Genomic DNA, 25,856 nt, shown 5'->3' on the forward strand with positions numbered 1-25,856 from the left:
GTATACACCCTTTACAATCTTGTGCGTGGACTTCATCATTACCTCTCCAGACACTATCAGAGATTTTTCTCACATTTTGCTAAAAATCCAAATTCACCATTCAGATTTATAAACTGAGTGGCATCGGCCTGACTTTTACATAGGACTTGAGGCACTTAACATTTTTATTTTTGCAAAACAATTACTTGCTTAATTAAGTGTAATTGACTCTTTGATGAAGACTTGAGCAGAAGCCCAAACAGCCTGGACCCTGGATTAGTGTTGGCGATCGCTGTCCGAAGGGATTCTCCAAAGGTCATCAAGCAAATACGCACCAGCCATTCTCTGCAGCTCCCTTAGCACTGAATGAAAAAAAAGAAAAAACAAAAAATAAAATGTAAGCGTGAACGTGTGACCTTTGTGTCAGTTTCATCTCTAAGATTGCATGTGTCCTGTATTTCCCACCAGAGGGAACTGCATAATAACCAGGGCTGACAGACAAAGTGCCCTCAGATCATCCGCTGCTGCATGTTCCACTGTTGGTATCCTGATCCATTTAACAAAATGTTAAAATAAGGAATATAATAACATCTTGACACAGCCAATAGTAGGCTGTGATGATCTGATGTTGTGATAGGCTGTGTGAGTGCTATATATAAAACAGACATTCTTTTGTTTGAAAAAGGAGTCTCTGTAAGCCTGGAATAAATGTTGTGTATCTGTTATGCTTAGTTATCTGAGGGTAGCAACGTGAAACATATTGGTATATATATATATATATATATATATATATGTTCAACATAATTATAGAGGTGAAATTAACATGCAAATATTTTTCTTTAAAGACAAAACTGAATGTCATTGAAGTAGCAGCTTATATATTTAAAGAGTACAGTTTCAGTGACCTACATTCAGTTTTGGCAATTTATAATCTGAAAAATAAAACACTTTTTTTCCCCAAAACTGCTCTACACAGATATTACACTGTACAGACCCATTATTTTCCTGTCTGGTACCTGCCCATTCTTCAATAATTATGAAATGTAAATGTTACTAGGCTATATTAGGAGAGATGTTTATACAGTATAATAAATGCATAATGATAAATGAGAGGTGTATACTTTTACTTAGATAGCTTTCTATTTAATTGATGAGAGTGTTTAATTAAAAAGAGTTCACTGCTCCTATGCGTGTCTAATATATGTAAATATGAGATAGTAATATTTAGTCAGTCACGGAGATACATTCACATTATATGTGTTCTGTGATTCTGAGAGCTTTAACTGCTTAGCATAAATTAATTACGACCTTGGCTGCTAGTGCAGGTAATTTTGTACAGTGTGAAATTATTTTATGTCTTTGCTTTGTTTCATCTTAGTCGATGTTATTTGCAACTGGCATCACTGAACATTTGAATAAAATATACCATTTGTTAGGAATAATCGGTTATTATCGGACATTGTTGACACAAAATTCAATTACATAGGCTATATTTCTCACATTCAAGAATACAACACACAATTATTTTACATAATTACCCGCATAGTCTGGAAATATAAAGGATTTCTTTAGAGCCGTGTACTTTGCTTTCATGGGATATTTGTTATGTGCAAGTGTGTATTTGCATATGAGGGGGCATGGTGGTGCAGCGGGTTTGGCTGGGACCTGCTCTGTGGTAGGTCTGGGATTCGAGTCCTGCTTGGATTGCCTTGCGGTGGACTGGCGTCCCATACGGAGTCTGCCCCCTCCCCCTTCAGCCTTGCGCCCTGTGTTGCTGGATTAGGCTCTGGCTTGCTGTGACCCTGCTCGGGACAAGTGGTTGTAGACATTGTGTGTATGTGTGTGTATAATTGTTATAATATAATAAACAATACAGCAGGTGGCACTGTGGTTAAAGACCTGCACTTCTAACTTGAATGCTGTTGAAGTCCCACTGGAGACTCAACCTGGTGCAGAGCATGGTACAATTCTGCTCTCGATGTTAATTATAACCTTGGCTTGCATTGCCAGGAGGGGCAAAACTGCAAGTTCATTTGGAAAAACTAAACAACCTAATACTGTAGCAATAGTAATTTTAGGTAGCAAGATTACTGCTCATACTGCAGGCTGTTAAAGACACAGCTGAAGACTATAACCCACAAAGTGTTTTTGCATTATTTCTTCACATGCCGGATTTAACTTTGGATTTTACTTTGCTTTGTGCGCAACCTTTCAAACTCCCAAAAGTTCACATTAAAACACAGCCCCCCCTGCAGGAACTTGACTTTTAAACCTTAGGCTCAACACTTTGCAATGAATGAACAAATACAGTGAATGAGATGCATACCTTCATAGGGGTCTGTACTGGAGTGGTCCGTGTCACTTTTGACCACAGTCACCCAGATGACCCAAACTTTGACAGATGCTGCTTTATGACAAAACCTCAGAGGTGTTTGTGGAAGGCTGCAGAAGACAACAGAGGTCATTTCAGCAAAAAGAGCAAATGCAATATGATCAATAATGACTGTAGCAGTTGTACTACTATTACTGGGAAGCAGCAGGAACAACAACAGCAATAATAATAATAATAATAAGAAGAAGAAGAAGAAGAAGAAGAGGAAGAAGAAGACAAAGTGCTCCCCCGACTGCTTAAAAGTTGTGTGACTACTGTGAGCTTGCACAAAAACAATTAATCAGAGCCACGTATATGAAATTATGCCTACTATTTCTATTGAAACAATATTTTTGAATAATATTTTACCCTAACACATGATTGGTTAAACATCCTGCTTCCACAGAAGACGAAAAAACGTCTTTGGGTCAGTTTTGCTTGAAATAGCATTCCAAATTCAACTAATTTACTTTCATAACAAGTTCTGCTTTTTTTTTTATAGTTTTAAAAATTAATATTATCACGCTCTTGCGGCTGTCAGCTGCGCATCTTTCTCAGCGGTAACAAGACTAAAAATACACGGGGAGGAAATGAAATTACTCCGAATATTTCTCCAACACACCTGGTTTCATTCGTTTGTTCATTAATTCCTCCAGTTATTACTATATATATATATATATATATATATATATAACTATGTATTTTTTTTTTACTTTTTTTTCACCCATGTTCAAATCAAAGATGAAAATCAAAGGCGTGAAGAAATTATCTAATTTCCCCGGCCTGAGCTGATGCGCTGTGCCTGATCACCGGTGGAGAAGTTCATGCGTGGGCGAGGGGGAATTCACGTCGCACACGCTCGGGAGTAAAAGGGCAAAATGCGACGCACGCGCGCCGTTCCGGCGTTTTCGCGCGAGCGCCGGCCGCCTGCATGCATCGTTCATGAAGACTCGTGAAAGCACGCGGGGGAGAACACGCGGAGATCGTCGCGCCGCCGGGACGCGTCCCCTCTGTCTGCTGTTTGGTCTCTCCCGGACCGGCTCCCCATCGCTCTCCTTCCATCCATCGCATCGCCGCTGCGCTCCTCTGGTCCTCTGAGCTGGACTCTTGTCCTCTGTGGTGGACGGTGCTCTTCTCTCTTCTGTGTGGCGCTCGCTGCTCCTCTGCGGCGATCTCCGGCGCTCCGCGGAGGTCTCTCGTGGTCCGTGGAGCTCTGGTGGTCTCAGAGGTTCTGCTTCTCAATGGCTTTCCCCACCTGCTTCTTCTTGTGAACTCCTGCATGACTCCACCAGAAAGAGGGAAGATGTGCGCAGTGATGGATATCTGCTGGTTTCTCTGGATGCTACCTGCTGCGGTTCGCGCTGTGGAAGGTAAGACTGGAGATGTGCGCTTTCCTCATCATCACATCACCATCATCATCATATTTTAGCTAGCCATCATCATGATGGGTGTGCTGGTGGTAGACTCACTGCGGCTCATCAATACAATGAATGAATGTTAGGGGAGCGCCGTGCCCGCTCGCCGTGCCCGGGGTTCCTCCACATCCGAAGCGCGCGCACCTCCATCCTCCTCCACCACTCCAGGCAGCGTGAGCGGTGAGGGACAGCCAGCCCAGTGTGGCTCGTGCGACAGACGTGTCACTTCAGCTGGGTGCAGAACTACGTGTTGCCATTTCTGTGGACCCTAATGAGGCGGACATGCTGGAATTCACACGGACAATGCCGTGTTTAACTTACTTTAAGCTCGGGGAATTTGATTTATCGAACAGTTTCACAGCCTCAGGTGCTACCGCGTGAACACGTTGCAGGTTTTGAATAATTGAGCGCATGCAAGACGACGGCTGTATATATGCTTGTCCGAATTGATGCTTTTTCCCCGTATTTTACGTCCAGTTTTTAACTGCTTGTATCGGGCTCGGTGGTGCCGCGAGCTCCGTGTCTTTCGCGACAATGAAATTTTGTGGCATAATATATTTATTTTTATATTTGCAGCCAGACGTCTAGACGTTCGACGTCGTTTCTAAATTCAAATTGTTGTGTTCACCATTTATTAAGTAAAAAATGGCTTAATGTAGAGAGAGATTCGCGCAGCAGAAAGGCTCCCGGCGGCGGCGCGAGCGCTTTTTTCCGGTGCCGGACCGAGCATCATTCCTTTTGGTTCGCGCGCCGCCGCAGGCCCGCGCTCCAACCGCGCCGGCCCGCGTGCTCTTTTCTCGCAGGAGCTACAGGGGCGAGCGCGCGCTGCGCTGCAGCACGCGACAGTTTGCTTGTGCGGCCGCGAGTATAAATTTAACGTACCGGCTTTAAGAAATGTTACACGACGTGGGATTTATTGAGAGGAAAAGGAAACCAAATTAATTTAAACAATGCCACTGAAACGGCACGAACAAAACTTCATTAGAACAGAATAGTTTACACAAGTTTGCCAGCTGTTAAGGAAAAATAAAGTCTATCTATGCGGCTAGTCTGGGCACAGGGAGCCAGCCACCAACACCTCATATTACTTCATTATCAACTGGCGATATTAAAATATATTCTGAAACGTTGTTCATTCATCACTTGACGATAACAGTTTTTATATTTGCAAAGGGCTTCACTGCAGACACCCTCATATATTAATCTGGGTGTGCGAAAAAGATCTAAGTTCAGAAATTCCGAATCTCATATTTGAGGAAAAATTTGTTGTTACGCTTCAAGAGTTAAACTGACGTACTTCTGAAGTAATTTTAGCGTTATAAAAACGCACCACGATGAAAAATAGTAGCGCTGTGCATTGTAATACTGTTTTTAATGTGCTGCTGCTTTTTGTTGGCCTGGTGGCCTGTCTACTACTAGCAGGGTTTGATGGAGATGAGCTTTCATCAATGTTTCTGCTGTAAAACCTGTGTTTTCGGGATGGTTTCTGAACACACATAACAATATGCATGATTGCGACATACCATAAAATAAGAAAAAATCAGTCTGTGGACACATTTGAAGCTGTGGAATTTGGGGAACAGGGTTCTTCTTGCAAGGCCTGAAGGGCACTGTGGTCGTTCCTGAAGGCTGATATTAAAATTTTCCTCGTGTGAGCTCTAGATACAAGGATTTATGTCATACTGTCATATGTACCTTTTTAATCTACGCTATGAAGGCTTACTGCGGTGAACTCTTTATGCTTTTTAGGGTATTTCAACAATTTTCAGTACTGCTGGAGTAAAAAAAAATAAAAAAAAAACTCCTTGGTCAGATCTCTTGAACTATTTTGTTGCCTGTTGTAAAACTACCTTAAAATAAAGCAACAATAGAAAAATATCATAACTTGTATGTTATTACGATCATATTTTAACGTTACATTACTTCCCGGCATCCCTCTTCAGGCATTAAATGTGCATATCATCTATAACGCAAGGGACACTTTATTAGGTAAATATGCAGCAGATGAATCCAGTAAAAACTGCACACGCGGGGTCACGATACATATTCAGAGACTTGTCCATACTCGTTTCCCTTCTGAGAACTGGATATGAATATGAATTTTAATTTAGGATTCCGCCGAGTAACTTTGCGTTGTGGCAGTGATTATCTCTCAGCTGAATTCTATAGCCTTTATTAATGTTTTCTTGTAGATATTACCAGGCGTGCTCTAGATTTACCAGTGCTAGAGGGCTGCGACTCGCATGAAATGGAACATATTCCTGTACATAAAGATATATGTGTTTATAGTGCGTATTATGCTGGCAGCATCCTCTGATTCACTAGGCACAGTTTCTGTGTGACGAGGAGATACACATACAAGGCAGGATAAGGCCCGTACTGGAGTACCACTAAGTGATGTATATCTTACACCTTCATACAGAAGGCCAGAGGTTACCTTTCCGTATCTCGTTGTGGCGAGATACCCGATGTCCGGGAAGCTTCGAAGCAGCGGGAGACGTATCTTAAATCGCCAGTATAAAAAGAGGTCACTGCTGCCGTAATCCAAAGAAAAAACAGAATCAACAAAAACGCAACAGAGCGAAGAAAAGAGCATGGAATGGAGCTGCACAGATGACCCTGAAACGCGGTAAATTGGAACGTACCGGCTCACCTCGGGGAAACTATACCCATTAGCCTCCTCCGTACAGTAGACGTGTGTTCCAGAACATCAGTTTCATTATTTAACACCGTAACTACCCAGATTTTCATTTTATTATTAGTTTTTTAGAAAAGGCACGTAATAAAAAAAGAAACTGTCTTTTCTATTATTTGTTACTGTATTTAATGCTAATGGAAAAACCTAATAATAAATTTAAAACTAGCTCTTTCAAATTTTTCATTTACAGCTTGCAATTAATGACAGGTGAGAATGAAATCAGTATCAAATGAAATCTGTCACTGTGGAACACATAAGATTTCAGTGCTGTCAAAGGAGCGTGTTCTGGGAAAATAAAGAGGTGTACATTGTACAAAAACAATAACATGAGCACATTAGTAATTAAAATACCACAGTTAAGAGGCAGTGGAAATGTTTGTTTGCATGAGTATCTCTTAAACCAAGCCCCTGAGATCATTTAATAAATGAGGCATGTGTAAAATAGTTTTTTTTGCAGATGTTGAAACATGGACTGCAGGCCCTGCCGTGTTCTCTGCGTGTGGCGTGGGCTGTAATGCCTTCTAAAAAATGTCGGGTTTCGAGCTTCTCCCTCGTTATGTTGAGTTCTCTTATGCCCTATCAGTCTCCTGTCTGAACACAACTGGGGACCAGTCTGTAGTGACTGAAAAAATACCGACATGCTTCAGTTGTTTACTGTCACTATTCATTGCATTTGTACTGTATTTATGCTGACATAAATAAATCACGATATGCAATATGCTGATATAAATAAAGTACTTTATAGCTGACTCTGGGGTCATTACCTTGTCCAGATTTAATAGACTAAAACGGACAATTCAAGAAGGCTTCGTTTTCAAATGCTCAGTTAGAAAAGGGACTTGAGAGTGTCTGGCAAACAGCTGCTGATGTCGCAGAATACTTCTGGTGACGTGTTTTTTTTTGCTGTTCGGTAAATAAATTAATTAGTGTTCAATCCTTTATTTTTACATTGCTGACTCATTACCAGGCTAATGGGGTGAGTCATGAAAATGCCTGCTTTATAGCAATGCCACCATATCAAGGTTTGGCTCAGAGAAATGAGAACTGTGACAAATGTCCGTTTCCGCTAAAACTTTACGGCACTGCAGCTCTACTGTAACATATAAATCTTGTTCTTGCTGCTTTTGACTATTCATTTCTTGCCTAGTCTTTCTGTCTTAAATACAGACACCCTTCTACTTACGTAAATTTGACTTACGTAAATCTGAATTTGCATAAAAAAGATCCCACATATGCATTATTTACGGATTGCGCTTTTTATTTTATGCAAAACATCTGAAATACGTTAAGCGCAAGTCGGTGTAGCTAGACAAGGAAGGAAGCTGCATCTTCCTAGTTGCCATGTGTTTTGAGCTGTGAACACATCTCCTCTAGTTAGCGTAGTCTTTTTTTCACATATTTTTTACCCATTTCATTATTCACAATGCCTGGTGGTAAACATGCACTTGAAGGAAAATGACAATGGTCTCGCAAGCGTACAACAATTGATTGGAGATGAAATTGAAAATAATAAGGAAGTATGAAGGCGGACAAAGATTACCGTCTATAGCACGGGAACAAGGTTTAGCTGTATCAATTGTGAATTCGATAATGAAGGGCAACGGAAGCTGATAGACGTAACTTTTGACTTACGTAAGGTGTTGAAGAATGGTCTATTTGCGTAAGTTGAGAGATGTCTGTATGTAAAAAGTTTGCAGTTAAATTAATGCCGTATATTCATTAATATAACCAAAACCCAATTAGTTATGTATGAAGTAATATAACTAGGAACGGGTTTGAAAATGTATTTTCTGCTAATGATGCACACAAAGTGGGGAGATGGCAAAGTGGGCATCATTGGTGTATTTTGAAACTGCTTCTGTTTGCAGTTTAATCTTTGCACGTAATGTGGTGTTTTAAATATCAGCTTAGACTGAAAACGTGCTTTCCCAATATAGTCAGTGCACAGTAGGGAACTGGCTTTTATTAGTATGGGAGAGAGAAAGTGTGCAGGCCAGGGGGTCAGCCATACGTAGGCCTACAGTAGGCCTGCACATGTTTTTAGGGGTATTAAACATACACAGAGGGGTGGTTAAACACAGGTAAACTGAGCTGCAGAAAACAGAAGTCCCGCTTGAGTTTCCAGGCCGGGCATAGCAGCAGACGTAGCGTCGGCACTACCTCGGGTTCGGTTCCGCCCCGCTCGTAATCTGCCAACGCCCGGGGCTCCACCGTCGACGGCGCCGTGCAAAATGTCGATTAGTGCTGGTAGCCGAGGCTTTTGCTGAGGGCGGGTGTCGCTTTTCACCTTATGCTTTCGATGTGCAAGGAGAGTCTTTTATTTTATGTTTCTAAATCATATATGGTGGAGTGGGGTCTTTTTGAAACTGGAGTCCCTGGAGTTCCTGCACTTTTCCCTGGAGGTCTGAAAAACAACCCCCCTTCCACCACTCGCAAGGTCATTTGCAGTGTATCATGGCAAACATAATAATTGAATGCATAAGTGGAAGAAAAAATACAAAAAGCCACAACATTTAAAATGCACATGCTTAAAAGATGCGTACAACATCAAAATGAGTGGTAGCACAGCCAGGTGTGAACCATGTGTGACCCCAGTAAGTTTCTCCAGGCTGACTCAGATGGCAGCCCTTACAGTTTCCAGTTTGGGACATAAAAACGACATTAAAGTTCTCAGAATGAAACTGCCGAATTTAAGGAGCGAGACATCACGCAAAAGACATCAGATGGATTTTGGTGAGAATGAAAAAGGATATAGCTAGAGATTGGTCTTCTGCTTTCAAGATGGCTTTTTGTATTTTAGTCATCAGTAAAAGGAAAACTTAAAAAAAAATTCTTTAAAAAAATTTTATTCACCTCGTTTCAAACGAGGTGTCTTAAATTGTCAGCTCTTAGAAAGTGTTAGTATATTTTTAAGGGTGTAATTTTGTGCATTAGCGTCAGATCCGAGAAATATATTTTGTTTGGTTGGAAAAACCAAATTGTAGCTAATAAAAGTTGTGGTAATTAGTCATCGTCGGTCATTCTACATTTTTACCGTAAAAATAAGGATCAAAGAAGAATAATTCGAAACTGATATTTCTTGCCCTCATTAAGGTCTTTGATTATTGGTTTTTGACCATTATCCACACTTTATTGCAAAGGTGAATCGCTAAGAAGTCAATAAATATTTTACAGAAACTTCAAACGTGAGAATGATCCTGCAGGATTTTGGATTTATTTTGAACTTAATAAGAGTTGTATCTTACTTGCTCACACATGCTCTTTTTTCACTTTATTGGCACATGGTCTGGAACCAGTACTTTTGACATTTCCCATCAAAATGCACTGTTATGTATATGCCTTTAATTTTATCTATTATGTGTGAAGCACATTTCAGTCGTCCCACAGAAAACTGTTAACTTGAACACCAGCAGAGCATACTGTATATTGTTAATGCGAGATGTTTCTTTAATGTAGAGGTTAATTGTAACTTTTAACAAAGTACTGAGGTGTGTGTTTCACTGCAGCTCTTACAGTTGTGCTGCTGCTGTGGGACTTGATCCAACAGCTCCCTGGTTCCAGAAGTCTAACCTTAGCCACTCCACAGCCGCTCTTAATAATAATAAAAATAAATTTAAGAGGCCTTAAGCTATCTGCCATGAGGGGGGATGTAATACAGCCGTTCTTCGACACATTCACGCCTCCCTCGGAGAGAGGCTATTCAAGATTTCACTGGGGGCCATCTGGACATCCTGCCGAGAGCCCCGGGTTCTAATCCCTTTAAAAAAAAGATGAGTGGGACTTCAGCATCTGGGGCCTTTTACTTGTCGAGCTGCTGAATCGGACAGCTGTGTTGATGCAAAAAGTGCTCAGGTAGCAAGTACCACTGTGCTTAAGGACACGTCCCGCCACTGTGAAGGTTTCTGGGTTGAGTCCCAGTTGTGCCTTTGTGCAAATAGCTTAACCTGAACTGCTCCGGGGAAAGTATCAAGCTTCATAAATACTGTAAGTCACTTTAGATGAAAGTTTTATCTGAGCAATGAAATAGTAACAATAATGACAAATCTGGGTTTATCTCTGCAAATAAAATTGCCCTCAAGGCCATGGTCTGGCAACCTAAAGATTATTAGTTCGACTCGGAATCATTTCTGTGCTCCTGTTTCCATGGCTAAGGTACTTACCGTGGCTTTTCCGAGTAAATACTATTGGCATTTGGAAAGGGTTAAGTACGGTAAGTCTCTCCGGTTAAAAGTGTCATCAAAGAAATGAAGAAGCAAAATGGTAAATCTGGGCTCATCTCAGTGAATCTGTTATATAATGCTTCTACTAATGTGATCATCGTAACGGTTCCTTTAGTTTTCTTGTTCTTAGTTATATAATGTATTACTTCACTTCGCAATGGAAGGAAGGTTAGTGTTATAATTTTGGCAAATAAAATACATAATTTCTTATAAATTCTGAGTGAATGGATATAGTAAAGTATAGTAATTTATAGTACACTGCATATCAGCTTTGAGTTTTACCCATTCATGCAGCTGGGAATTTAAAGGAGTTGTTTGAGTTGGAGTCCTGGGTCGCAGGTTCTACAGATTCAGTCCGCAACCCGGTCTTAGGGTTCGCAACCCTAAACAGTTTTACGGTTACATATTTGTTAAACTACTGTTCTGCAGTAACGTTAAACATTAATTTCTTTGTGTAATTTGCAATCCGTATAGAAGTGGAGAAAATGAAATGAGTTTCTTTTTCGGTAATAAAACCACATTTAGTGTTGCACTTTTAAGAGCAAGTTGTAGCAGTTGTGCAGTGTGTAATGTGCTCAATAAAATGGACACAAGCAAACAAATGGAGAAATGAGTGAATGAATGAGTGTATGAATGAATGAATGGACAGATAAATGAATGAACGAATGAATGAATGAATGAGCAAACCAGTGAATGGCAGAATGAATGAACGAACGGATGAATGACTGGATGGATGGATAGATGGGCAGATGGATGAATGAATGAACAAGTAAATGAATGAATGAATGAACAAATTAATGTATGAATGAATGAACGAAGGGACGAATGGACAGATGAACAGGTGAATGAATTAATGGATGAATGAGTGAATGAATGAATGAATGAATGAATGTGCAAGACCGCTCTTGTCATGTTTTACACTGCTTTACGTTCACTTAATTTCTCAGATTGTCCCAGACACTGACAGCCCCCTACGATCCACGCCTGTAAATTCATTCGCACACCTGTTGTCTGAAACCAAATATGCGCAGTATCCTGTACTTCATGGCACGTTTCAGTCCTGCTTGTGTGCACTCCGCACGCTCCTAGTTGCTATTGACAACTCAAATTTTGGTTGCTGCCTTTTCAATAATGGCTACATTATGTAACAGTTTTTATGTAATAATATGATCTTTTGTCATTTGAATGTGACTGTTGAAGCAGGTCCAGTTCTCCAGGTAAAAGCATAATTTCTGCCTGCAATGTGGAAACTGATGCATTAATTGATTAAAAAAAGGAAAGTACATAATCATTAAAAAAGTATTTTATAATAGTTAATATTTAAAAATGGATTTGGGGGGACATTTGGTATATCGAAGGCGCTGTAGGAAGGAAATGTGGCGAAGAGGGACTGAGGGGTTTCGTGATTGCGACTTGGGTGTCAAAGTCAATGTGCCAGAGTGACTGTAGGACGGGGTTGGACCTCAAGATGAACTGGCGCTGGGTGTGGAAAGAGCTCAACATTTCCGTTAAGGGTCTTTTCAATGGTCGTCAATAAGGATGTCCACGTTTTTCTCATCAGACCTCACATCCAGTGGTTACCATGGCAATTCTCCAAAATGTCAGGTGATAACTTGACCGTGTGTTTCCGCCAAGACTGCCTTCACAAAGGGGGGGAGGGTGTCATTATGAACGAGCCATGGCTGCAGGTATTCTTGACATTATTATTCTGAACCCCAGCACCGTAGTACTTGGTAGTGGGGCTATTTTTCCTCTGAAATTGAATGAATTAAATGTTATATATCTGACACGGTGTGCATGGTCTATTTCACAGATGGCCTCTGCAGTACTGACACCTTCCCAATTTATGAGAACCAGGAGAATTAAACGTATTATTCCACTTAATGGGAAAAGAAAACACAGTTGAGACTATGTGATCCTCTCACTTATTTTAATATTGCTCGACGTACGAGTCCTAGTCCGCAGGTGACGTCAGGTCGGGGTCCTTCCCGATACCCGTCTTTATTTCTAACTCACTAATTCACTGTTTAAGCGAAGAAAAGGTGTTTTCGGTCACGGCTGCCGCTTCGCAACTTTTTTCCATTGCATCCACTATTAAAGAGCACTCCGAGTAAAGGAGATGATGACATCCGCTGTCATTGCTGCTGGATTTCCGTAGGAGGGTGGCCTACTTAGATTTGCTTTCAGTGCGGCTGAAGAAAGAGAAAATAATATTAGCAGAATGTTAGGGAACTAAAAGGAAATGAACTTGATTTGTGTTCACATTTTGCTTGTCGAAAATATTTCTTTTTAGCTTACAGCCCCGCCTTGGCCTTGGCTAAACAAAACCCATGAGGCGGTTTGGAGGGGTTTGCACTATATGACACTGATATGGGGGAAAAAGTGTGTATAACTGATCCAACATCTAGTGGGGCTATTTTTACAGTTATTTACCTACTTATACAGGTGGGTAACTCCTACTGGAGCAATTTTAGGGTAAGTTCCTTGTTTAAGGGTGCTACAGAAGCAGGTGAGACTCAAACCTACAACCTTTGGGACCAAAGGCTGCTGCTGAAACCACTACACTTCCAGTTGCCCCTATTTTTCCTGTAAGAAATAATAGAAATCATCGTTAATGTGAGCTGTGTGTCACCAATGTTCCCTGTTTGAGGCCCAACAGATGATACCCAAAACGTAAATATTTTTTAAAAATATTGAAATTGTTTTGAAATGTTTTTGATGGTTTTTATAATATGAAAAAATATGTAGTATGTTTGATGTGGTAGCGCAGTAAATCATAAGCAGTACTGTCAGGAGACACCAGTAAAAATGTTTTTATATTTTATATTTTATATTATTCCTTCCTTTTACAATCGAAAAAGACATTATGTTTTAAAAAAAAACTTTTTTTTTTGTTTTTTTTTTTCTAATTTTTAGTTGAGATGAAATGCATCCTACTGTGATTTTGCAACCGAGGGGATAAACGGTACAGTAAAAGTGTCATAATGAGGTATGGTCGCAAAATAAAGACTGTATAGTGGACCATGCTGTCATGGTAAATCATTGTAAGTAGCTTATTACATAAACGTTTGGAGAACGTACAACTACAGAATAATGTTAGCGCTACAATTTGACTTTTGATATTAAATGTGAATTTTATAGAGGATGTTCTTCCATACTGAATCCTACACTCTACCGGCACTACACACCCGTTTCATACGCGCCACGTCCCTGCTGATGCCCTCCCCGGATAATACGCTCCCATAAGGCCCGCAGTTAGACATTGCTCACCCCCCAATAGGTTATGAGCCGATCACCAGGAGCCCAGTGTTGCGGGAAGGTTCTGGTCGGCGCTGTGGAGTTCGTCCTCGGGGGAGCGGAGCGCGGAGCCGGTCGGCCGCAGTTGAAGAGACCTCTCAACCGTCTCCGTCACAAAATCACGCTTGCGTTCCACGAGGGGCCTGTGCGCACACACACGCAACCTGTCAGACGTGGCTCGTGCGGACCTGCAGTTCCGGGTCCGTCTGGACCGCCCCGTGTATCTCTTGTTACGGGGGCATAAATACCCATTGTTTCCCCTCAGTCTTCTCCCCCGCCGCAACGTTGGGATAGCGATAAATAGAAAATCTCGAAAATCTCTGCCTAATCAAGGGCGTAGCAGTTTGAGACATTCCTTTCCAGTTGGAGGACCTGGGTTTGAAACCTTGGTTGGAACAACTCCCTTTGGACCCAAAGGTTGCAGGTTCGAGCCTCACCTCCAGCTGTAATACCCTTGAGCGAGGTACTTACCCTGAATTAATCCAGTAAAAACTACCCAGCTGTATAAATGGGTAAATAATTGTAACCTTAACATTGTAAATCACTTTGGAGAAAAGCGTCAGCCGAATGAATAAATGTAATGTAGTACCTTGATGAAGGTAGTTACTCTAAATTGCTCCAGTAAAAATTACCCACCTACATAAATAGGTAAATAATGCTAATAAGCTTAACAAAGCCTCTTTGGAGAAAATCATTGACTCAATTAATAAATGCAGCTGTTAGTGTAGTGCCCGTGACCCAAAGGTTGCTGGTTAGAGTCTCACACCTCCTGCTGTATTACCCTTGAGCAAGGTACTTACCCTAAATTGCTCTGGTGAAATTACCCACCTGCATAAGGTATCATTGGTATCATAAGATAACATTGTAATTCACTTTGGATAAAAGTGTCAGGTAAATGAATGAATGTAAATAGAGGAGATGGGTTTTAGTCCTACCTCCTGCACCTTAATCCCAGTAACCTTGATTAAGGTACTTGCCTTGAGTCGCTCCTGTAAAAATTACCGAGCTGCAAATCATTGTCAGTAGCTTTACACGGTGAGTCATTCCGCTAGAGAATATGGATAAATAATAATCTGTTTTTATACGAAAGACGATGATGAGCAGCTCGGCGTTAAGCGAGATGTCGTGCTGTTGGACGTCGGGGGAGCCGTGATGGTTCATGTACGTAAGGTGCTCTGCATTCTGCTAAAGTAAGCGTATAATGGGCCTCCAGGAATTGCGGCGAGTAAGTGATCTGCAGCAGCCCTGCGTTGCGCACTGCGCAGCTGCTGTGTCACTCAGTGGGGTGGGAGGTGGGGGGTGGGATGAGGACCGCCTCGGGAGGCCTCCTGTGGCCTGTTGGTCCCGGCCGCCCCTACCCCAGCGAGGGAAGAGAACAGCAGACACAGCTCGCCGACTGCGCGCGTGTTGCGGACGCCTTCCCGCAGACGGGCTGTGCAGAGACTGCAGACAGCGAAGGCCCACGGCGTTCGTGGAAAATTAGCGAAATAAGTGTAACACGGTCTACGCTTCGATACAAGTGTAAAACGCAGCGTTTGTCCAGATCGAGCCCTTTGCACACGTGCCCCAGACAGAGTCCAGTGGGTGTGCTTATACACCTGTCGCTCACCTACAGAGTTCATCCGTTCTGCCAGTTCCCCCATGTAGACAACAGATTTCTGTTATTACCATTAAACCTGGTAATAAACCTGTTTGTACCGGGTGGCTTCACCATTGTCTTACGGAGGGAAAAAATAGTTATGTTACACATAATCAGAAAAGATGTAGTTAAAATTAAAAATGGGGGGGCGCGGTGGTGCAGTGGGTTGGACCGGGTCCTGCTCTCCGGTGGGTCTGCGGTTCGAATCCCGCTTGGGGTGCCTTGCGATGGACTGACGTCCCCTCCTGGGTGTGTCCCCTCCCCCTCCGGCCTTACGCCCTGTGTTGCCGGGTTAGGCTCCGGTTCCCCGCGACCCCGTATGGGACATGCGGTTCAGAAAGTGTGTGTGTGTGTAAAATTAACCACTATTAATACTTTTGTTACAACGATAACACAAACACATTTTATAATACTCGTAACAAAATTTATTCAAGTCTGTCATCTATTTCTAGCTGGAAGTGTAGTGGTTATAGGTACTGCCTTTGTATTCAAAGGTCGCAGTTCAATCCCCACCTCTTGCTGTGAGCAAGGTACTTACCCTAAATTACTCCGGTAAAATTACCCAGCTGTATAAATGGGTGAATAATTGTAAGCTTGTAACTGTAATAATTGTGATCTTAACGTTGTAACTCGCTTTGGAGAAATGCATCAGTTAAATGAATAAATTGGGTTGGACCACGGTCCTGCTCTCCGGTGGGTCTAGGGTTCGAGTCCCCCTTGGGGTGCCTTGCGACGGACTGGCGTCCCGTCCTGGGTGTGTCCCCTCCCCCTCCGGCCTTACGCCCTGTGTTGCCGGGTAGGCTCTGGTTCCCCGCGACCCCGTATGGGACGAGCGGTTCTGAAAATGTGTGTGTGTCTGTGTGTGACTGGAAGTAGGAAGGGGAAAAAACATGCCTTTGTACTCAATAATCAAGCCTGTTTTATGAGAAATGCTATAGATTTCCATAAGGTATTGTTGCGGTGTTTCAGGGTACAGGACTGTATGACACAAGAGAAGGGCATGTTGCAGACAAAGCCCTGAGAGCGAGGAGGTGCGGTGCAGACAGCAAAGGCGTTACCGCGCGGGATACGCGTCGCATCGCCTAACCGTCACTTCCGGTCGCGCCCCGTGACGGCCTGCGGCGCTGCGAGAGCACGGCGGGAAAGTACTTGGGAGACGGCAGCGAATGCTAACGCTGCTCTCAATCGCCGTGGTGCGCTGGTGCGGTGAAGCCGAGACCGGCGAAAGAGAATCGACGCTGACCGTTAGGAGCTCAGGCCTTCAGTATTACGTGTGCAATGACATTTATGACATTTATTCATCCAACAGATGCTTTTCTCCATTGCGGTGTCCAACTTAGTGTAAAAATAGTGTAGAGAACTTTAGATAGAGACATACAGTTATGAAAGCACGGTCTGTCTATCACGCTTTGTTTTCTGATGCACGTTACGTGCATAGCTGCCTATATAATTGACAGTCTGATGAGAAATACCCGAAAATAATCATGGCAGGTGATGCTCGATTAATTCATGTAGCTTTTAGGAGTTTAGGAGAGAAGCAGTGCCGAAGAGAAGCATTCTGAGACCTTGAGTTTTTGGAGGGATTCAGCAGCTCTGAGGTGCAGTGCGAACGCTTTTCAACCGAGAGCCTGTGGACTTTCGAGAGCAGACCTTTCATGGGTGGGTGCACCACGTGGGCAGAAGTGGAGCTGTACAGTGATCATGCTGTCAGTACTCAGTATTCATTGATGTTCCACATTTCAGAGTCCTTACCGCTCTCTCTACCTTGAGTAGAGTACCTTCCAATGGGACCCGAAAGGAAACTTATTTAGAAATGAAAGTGAAAGTACAAGTACATTGTGAAGATATTATTATTCATTAATTAATATTATTATTATTGCAGTAGGGGTGTGGTGGCGCAGTGGGTTGGACCGCAGTCTTCCTCTCCGGTGGGTCTGGGGTTCGAGTCCCGCTTGGGGTGCCTTGTGACGGACTGGCGTCCCGTCCTGGGTGCGTCCCCTTCCCCCTCCGGCCTTACGCCCTGTGTTGCCGGGTAGGCTCCGGTTCCCCGTGACCCCGTAAGGGACAAGCGGTTCTGAAAATGTGTGTGTGTGTGTGTGTGTAATTAATATTATTATTATTGCAGTAGGGGTGTGGTGGCGCAGTGGGTTGGACCGCAGTCTTCCTCTCCGGTGGGTCTGGGGTTCAAATCCCGCTTGGGGTGCCTTGCGATGGACTGACGTCCCCTCCTGGGTGTGTCCCCTCCGGCCTTACGCCCTGTGTTGCTGGGTAGGCTCCGGTTCCCCACGACCCCGTATGGGACAAGCGGTTCTGAAAATGTGTGTGTGTGTATTATTGCATTTATTTTAATATTTGTATTATTTAAACATGAATAATGTGAAATCAGTGTAAACATAACAAAAGTCTGTTATATAGCATAGCATTCATAAATGTCAGTTGTTTATATGTCCTCACTGTTCATATAGTGCACTGTAAGGGGGTTTGTGATCTACGACAAGGTCGTGGGGCGGAACCCCATCGTAAGCAGAGGAAAACGTGCATCTACTCAAATAAGTCGCTTGCCGACGTGTGAGCGCCGGGGTATCGTACCGACCGGCTTTGCAGCGTTAATATTAAACACACCAGCATAATCGAATCAGTTTTTCTTAGAAAGGAAACAGTTCAGGATCGCACTTACAGTTGTTGCAGAGGCTCCTGAAGGAGGGTAATTATATTCATGGCAGGTCACCAGAAAATACTGCAGTTCTATGAAGTCAATGGAGCTCTTCGATTTAGAAAAAAAACGAAAAAAAAAATTGTAATAGAAAATCAGCTTGCTGTGCCCTTTTTTTGACAGCTGTGCTTACACTGATATTAAGGTCATTGATTTGTATTTCATCTTTCGGCAAAATACTTGCCACGGCAGCCGAACGCTCCTTAGCCTAAGTTAGCAGTGCTCTGTGATAACTGCTGCGTATCGCTCTTTCTCATTGTAGCTGTGCTGGTACCATAGTTGTGGTAAGTGAGACACGTACAGTGTAAAAGGATCAGGGTGTTAGTTATCAAGTTGAGTACAGACACCCCTCTACTTACATAAATTCGATTTACGTAAATCCGGATTTACGTAAAAAATTCCCGACATACGCATTATTTACAGATGCATAGCGCTTTTATTTTACGAAAAACATCTGAAATACGTTAGGCGCAAGTCGGTGTAGCCAGACAAGGAAGGAAGCTGCATCTTCCCAGTTTCGGTGTGTTTTGAGCCGCAAACGCATCTCCTCTAGTTAGTGTACCGCTTTTTCCCATATATATACGTGCAGCATCCTAAAGGAGCAGTGAAAGGAACAGCTAGCATGAAAACAATAATAATAACGTCAAGGTGCAATAAGTGAGATGGAAAAATTATTAATACTGTGTTGAATGGTGGGGAGGAGGGGAAATTTGACATACGTAACTTTTGACCTACGTAAGGGGTTTAAGAACGGTCTATTTGCGCAGGTCGAAGGGTGTCATTGGTTTGTGTGTAATTAGTTTGCAGCGGTGCTGTTTATTGAGCATTACTTCATGGACTCACCTGCTTTTCTATTGAGCTGTGAAGGATGAACGTGGGCCCGATGTAACGGAAACGTTTGTTGGATTTACTCGGAAATTAGTCGAGCTGTGGAAGACTTCGGAGCATCGTTTGTTCGTTTACAGTGACACGTTTTTACGTATCGTACAAAGTCAGTTAATGTAACCGGATTCTTGCCGGAGGGGTAGAACCGCATTGCTGTAAATATGTGACGCAGGTCCTTGGTTCGAATTCGGCTCCGACTTTGCGTGTTCTGTCCGGGATTGCGTGGGTTTCCTTTGGGTGCTCTGGTTTCCTCCCACAGTCACTGTGGATATACGTGGATTGGGTACTCACTTATATGTGCATATGTGGGTGTGTGTGTGTGATTTGTTGATTGGTCAAAGGATAGGCTCCAGACAACCATGGGATAACGGGGCAGAAGGTTATGGATAATGAATGAATGGTCATGGTGAATGTTACAGATCATAAATTTTTTTTCCCTTAGTTGTCATGAAAATGTATTGCATCGAGTAGCAGGATGCTGTAAATACCATGAGGAAGTATAAGGAAATTAACTGGAAAAAAATTATTTGCGTGTATCTGTTTACTTGTTTTTTGTGAAGATTTGCTTGAATTAGGCCTCATTAAACGGGTGTCTGACACTTGTCGGCAAGGAATATAATCGTGCAAAGAATTTACTTCCTGACACGTTAAAATGGCAGATAAATACGTTTACCATTTTATTTCATCTGTGGTTTGTTGTTGGTAAGTGTCTTTTATTCAGCGTCAACTCTAACTACATAGAGTGGTTCCAGAAAGTTCTATCCTCTATTTTTATCCTGTGGTAAACAGGAGGTGTCCATTGTCACTGTGATTGACTCCATCCATCTCATTAAAAGTATGACATTCACATAATTTTACACCTTAAAAATATCAATACATGCCCGAACAATACACATGCACACAAAATGGGCAGAGTAAAATTATATTTAATCTGAAGTAAGTCTCATATTTATAAATTAATAAAGGAAAAAATATATTTTTTATTTCTGGAGTGTATAATATGACCAGTATTTATGCCACAAGAAGGTTGACATTGAATTACAGTTTTCCAGGCAGAAAATGGTACAGTTCATGTTCTTATACATATCCGTAGTCTTTGTAGGCCCTTTAGCTGACATAAACAGTTTTTAATCTTTCCAGATCTAAAAAGAAATATCCCATTCACTTGACAAAGTGTGGTTAAAAGCTCAACTCCTTTGAAAGCCACCAATCTTCTGAAGGACATATTAGCATTGCCAGGCTCTCCAGCGGGCAATTTCCTCCGAATCTTGTCTCAAGTCAATAGGATTTTTGGTTTTAGTGCATTTCCACCGATCTGGAATCTTAGAGGGCTGTTATTTCAACGGGAAGCGGAGTCACTTTCGATGGAGGGAAGCATTCATCACGGCCGTGTCCCACGTCGGCCCGTAGGAAAACACGAGAGCGCCGAGCGTCTACGATTGAACAATCTGAAAAGGGTTCTTTCACGCTTCGTTCCTTGGGCAAACACAACGGCAACGGTTTCCATGTGTAAGGATATAATATTTCACACCCGCACGGCAGAGGTTGTGGCTTCCCAGCATTCTCGGGCTCTCGTAATGGTTTTCTGCAGGCCGAAAGACCCCCCTCCGTCCCTGACCTCCCGCGCTCAAACCGTTCTACTGTACGCAGTGCTGCATGCGTAGAGATGTTATAGAAAATTCATAAGGCTTCAAAGTGGATTCATATTTTGCAGAGGCCCATTATAAGGGTGCAATGCGAAAACACGAGATTGCTCAATTTATAGGTCACGGCGCGCAGCTCCCGACCCCGTGCCCCGTCGGCGCAATTTACGCCTCCTTGCTTTCGCTCACGATTTTGCCATAAATGAAATATTCTCATGTTTGCTGGAAGAGAAGGCCCTTGATAAAGTGCTCTTTACTGCCGACTCCCCCACACCTGTTGAATACGTGCCATCGAACATCGCGCCGCTTGCCAGGATCCAGGAGCTGGGCTTCCAGAAATTTCCAGTGAAATGTCTCACGTTCGAGTTTTCAAGCAACGGGGCTCTGCTGTTGTACCCGTGAGAAATGTGCTTGAGATTAAACTCTTCAGTGATTTTTTTTTTTTTTTTTTTAAGATTTATGGATACATTTCATGGATGCTGGCTAAATGTTTTCTTTTATAAGAAGGCCAGCCAATTAAATAAATATTGTGAGTCATACAGCTGTTCAGTATGTACAGTAATATATTCCGTTTGGTATCTACTTCACTTTGATTCAGTGCTCAGTTTTTTTTTTTTTTTTTTACTCACTGATGTGAAATATTAAATTTGCCACCCGAAAAAGATTATTTTAAATAAGTTAAGGCGTGGAAGTCCGACCCTCATTTAGATGCTATCGCTGGGTTAAGGTGACAAATAATGCTGGAAATTTGTACAGACAAAACTTTCTGGATTGTATACTTATCTTTTCACATGACTGTAGCAAAAATACCATGTCTTGGTGTAACTTTATGGTCGGTTGTTTGTTCTATACAATAGACCATCTCCACTATGTATGACTTTTAGGCGCATTCTGAAAAGGCAGCAGGCGGCAAAGATGCTGGACGGAGCCCCGACGTGGGACCTGCTGTTGTACCATTGACAAAGGTGCTTAACATGGGTTAATTCCGTGGAAATGTTTGGCTGCATGAAGCGACACGTGGAAATTCATGATGTATATAAACGCCTTTGTGCCTGCCAAGATACTACAGTAGGTTAGCGGTGCCGGTGGAGTTATTCACGGATGCCTGGATCAGAGGACTCTGTCATGCAGAAAGCCCAAGGAGAAAGCCATTACTGTCAGACACGGTGCCCAGACATGGAAGAGACCACAGGCAAGCTGATAACACACCAAGACAGTTGGCCCTCCTTACTCCAAACCCTCCTTGCAGCCCTTGTAGGATTCACAGAAATGCTCATATCGCTGCGGTGCTCAACATTGTGAATGCAGTCAAACATGTTGCTGTGGTCTTGTGGAGTCCAGGTAAGCGTTGCCGTTGGACCGTGCCCTTCCCACGGTAACCTGTTCAGTCGTCACGCGTTTATTCTCGGGATGCAGCAGCTTACGATGTTATTGGAGCTGGGTCTGCAAAGAGCTTTGATTTGTTCCCTCTGTAATCCTGTTAAACCACAACCCAAATCCTGCTTTTGGTGAAGTTCTGGGGCGTTTTTTGATGATTCTTACACATTTGGCTGTAGATGGGTTTTCTTGCAGTGGTCCATACCAGAAGCTCCCGCTACACATATGCGGTTGATATGCGTCTAACTTTATTCTCTTTGAAAGCTTATTTGAACTGCACCATATTTGTGATGAATTTCGAAAGATCTGGTCACTTTTTAGAGTCTTCCAAGACAATCTCCACCCAGGCTGAATATCCGAACTTTTTGCCCCTGCCTTCAATTACATGTCTGTAGATGTTGTTAATTAAATGAAAATACATTTCTAAGAACATCTGATCAGGCCAGACTTCTTGGGCCGGCGCAGGATGTTATCCCCCAGAATCTGCTTGGTTGAAGCTCTGGGCAGCAGTTGTCAGGGACCATACAATGTGGTGATACGTGCTCTTCATTCAGAAGGTCCTTCCCTGAACACAGTTTTAAAAGCAGCACACAGACCACAGTGGGACACATGATGTTGAGGATTTGCATGAAAAATCCTCTCTTCTATTGAGGATGGAGTCTGTGGGTTGGATAGTGTGGTAAAGCACAACATATGTGATACCATTTTTTTCCCCTCATTTTGGAGTCTATTCTTGCTTACTGAAAAAAGTTATTATTATATATAACACTGATTTAGCATATTATATTATTTTATTATAGATATATTTGTAGGGTCTGAAAACTAACCTTTTCCGGACTCACTTCGCCCAAGATCTCTCCAGCTCATGTACGGTGTAAATGTTCATGCGCCGTAACTTCACGATCATCCCCAGATAAGCCTTTACGCAGACGCTACTCCTGTATTGTACGGAAATATTTGTGTACCTTATGAAAAAAAAAATGTAGAAAGGTTATTAGGATTCATCTATCCTACGTTACTCGAGTGATGAACATTGGTGCTTCAAGTGGAAAGTAACAAACTAGGTTTTCTTAAGAATCACGTCTGCAGCTATGTCTCTTTCTCCTAATGTAATGAACAGATTGTATTTTCGCTGAGATTTATGTCCTTTTGAAGAAAAGCGTCTGCTAAATGAATAAATGTAAATGTATGGTCAATTTGGGGAGAATGTTACAGTTTACACGTTAAAGGTAGATCTTAAGTGTGTGTGTGTGTGTTTAGTGTGTACACTAGATGTATGGTAATATGAATCAGATTTAATCGCCATGGAAATGTATTCATGTCAGCAGCAGATAGAAACCAATTAAAATGAAATCCATTAAGAGAAAGTAGATTATACACAACAATATCTGCCAACATCAGTGAATTATTCCTTAAAGGTGACATGAAACAATTTAGGAAATTATGCTGGTATTTTAGAGGAAATTGAATTTTTAAGCTATAATGCAATCATTATAATTCTGCGAAAGCACAGGAGAGTTAACGCCTTTGGAACAGCCTAGAGTAATGAGAACGACGGTCCGAACCTTGAATTTTCAGGTTTTACTTGTGTATGTCCAATTAAATTGAAAACACTAACTATTCAAGGAATTTCTTCTTTTTATTTTTGTCTTGTGAAATATTTAATAGGGTGCATTAATTCAGTTTTTTACAGTACTAGCAGTGTAGCAGCAGTGTAGATCCATCAGGGAATGTTTTTGGCAATGTATTTACTATGGTACCATTGGTTGTACAGAAACAGCATTATCTGTTAAGAGAACTACATGTTAAATATCAAGTTATTGCAAGACCTTCATACCAACTCATGTTAATGTTTGCTTTTTGGCATTTTATTATCTATCTGCTGTGTATGCCATTTCAGAATGGACATTTTTGAAAAATAAGACGTCCAACACATTCCATACGGTAGAGTGAATAGCTTGTCATTTGTTGCGCATTAAATATGGTGAACCAGAAAATTCCTTGGAGCCACAGTTTCTTTTTTCCTGGACCCACCTTCGATGTTTTCCTGTCCTCTCGGTTTCCATCTGGCTTTTGAAAACTCATTGCGCTCATTCCCTCACAATTTAAGTAGAACCCGTGGACACTACTTTGGCTTCTAGTCCAACATCCTGTGAGCTCCCAGTTGTGGAAGGTCGCATCCTGAAAGTAGCATCTGAAATTAATTCTTTTCCTAGACCCTGGCTCCTTGGCACACCCTGAAAATGGAAAAAAAAAAACCATTCATATTAACAAGAATTAATATTTAAAATGATCAATGTCCCAGTATTTCTTATGTGTGAAGGAAGCAAGAAAATTCATTGTCTCCTGCAGCAAAGAACACATTGAATTCTCATATGGACCTTTTTTTTAACATTGCTGATATTTTCTCACACTGCCAATAAATGCATGGTTGTTTCTTTATGTTGATAGTAAAAACTCTTAGAATTGTCTTTACAAGAACCTGGATTTTCATCACACCTCTGTGTTAGAGCACAGTTAAACACAAATGAGTGTTTTTTCAAAGAGCTGATGATTTCCTCCAAAGCAGCTTACAATGTTAGGTTTGTACACTAACCCTATTTACAGCTGTTTACCCATTAAAAGAGCTGGGTAACATTTACTAGAACAATTTAGGGTAAGGGCACTATAGCAGGAGGTGGGATTTGGGATATTTCTACTGCAAGGTGATCGCTACACTCTCGGCGTCCCCTGACACGTGCAAATGTATGTAATCTTGGTTATTTATTCTGAATCTCATATTTACATTAAAATATTGCACTGTTTGAATTATGCACACTACTGCATGTGCTTTTATATTTTTCATGTTGGTAGTTTTTAGGACAGGATGGAGAGAACATGAGGAAACATTTCTTAATTTTGGTAACAAGCACTGTTGTTCAGTGAAAATGTAAAGCGTGTTTTTGACAGCTGTTTTGACAGTGGTACGGGTACACGGTGTGAATTGGTCCGACATCCTTGTTCATAATTTAAAATACATAGATTATTCAACTATAGTTCTTGAACATAACAAAAATGAAAGTAATCTTTCAAATACTTTAGAGGTTCTGAATAACCATCCAGAGTGTTTTGTTTTGTTTTTTTTTTTTTCATTTTTAAATTACATTTTTAGTTGAATTGTTCTGTCAATGTATATTCCTTTTAGAATTACAGTATTTTTTAATTTGGTGAAACACTTGTTTGACAGGATTTCAAATTTCCTGATGGGTCAGTAATACTTTTTCTTTTGTCCAACCAAAGAAATCAAAAGTCAAATCAAGTGGTGTATTAAGAGAAGAAATATAAAAAGTATGGCATGTAGTGTATGAATCTACATGTGAAAAACATGGTAGAAGACAAAGAGTGATTTGCTGTGGTTGCAGAAAAACATGGGATGAAAAATTTTATTTTTATATTGTTCAGAGCACATATTTTTCTTTCTTTATCATTATTGTATTTGATAACTTTCCACCTTTATTCTTATTTTATTGATGATATTTTGATTGTTGTAATAATAAGCACCAATTATTCTATTTAGGTAACTTTAGGATGCTGTGTGTGCAGTGTGGTAATACAGTGAAGGAACACAACAGTAACAGAA

The 25,856-nt window shown here is 41.7% G+C and overlaps 1 protein-coding gene across 3 annotated transcripts in view; it reads left to right on the forward strand.

Moving 5' to 3' along the window:
- Positions 1 to 3,149: 3,149 nt before the first annotated feature.
- Positions 3,150 to 25,856, forward strand: part of ephb2a (eph receptor B2a) — a 125,288-nt gene continuing 102,581 nt past the window's right edge. For all 3 annotated transcript variants that reach the window (XM_018750634.2, XM_018750636.2, XM_018750635.2), the window contains exon 1: positions 3,150 to 3,720. In XM_018750634.2, the coding sequence (XP_018606150.1) occupies positions 3,630 to 3,720 (91 nt within the window). In that variant the 5' untranslated portion in view covers positions 3,150 to 3,629. The remainder of the gene's footprint in view (positions 3,721 to 25,856) is intronic.

The sequence above is a fragment of the Scleropages formosus genome, chromosome 2 (genome assembly GCF_900964775.1).
Source record: "Scleropages formosus chromosome 2, fSclFor1.1, whole genome shotgun sequence".
Lineage (NCBI taxonomy): Eukaryota > Metazoa > Chordata > Actinopteri > Osteoglossiformes > Osteoglossidae > Scleropages > Scleropages formosus.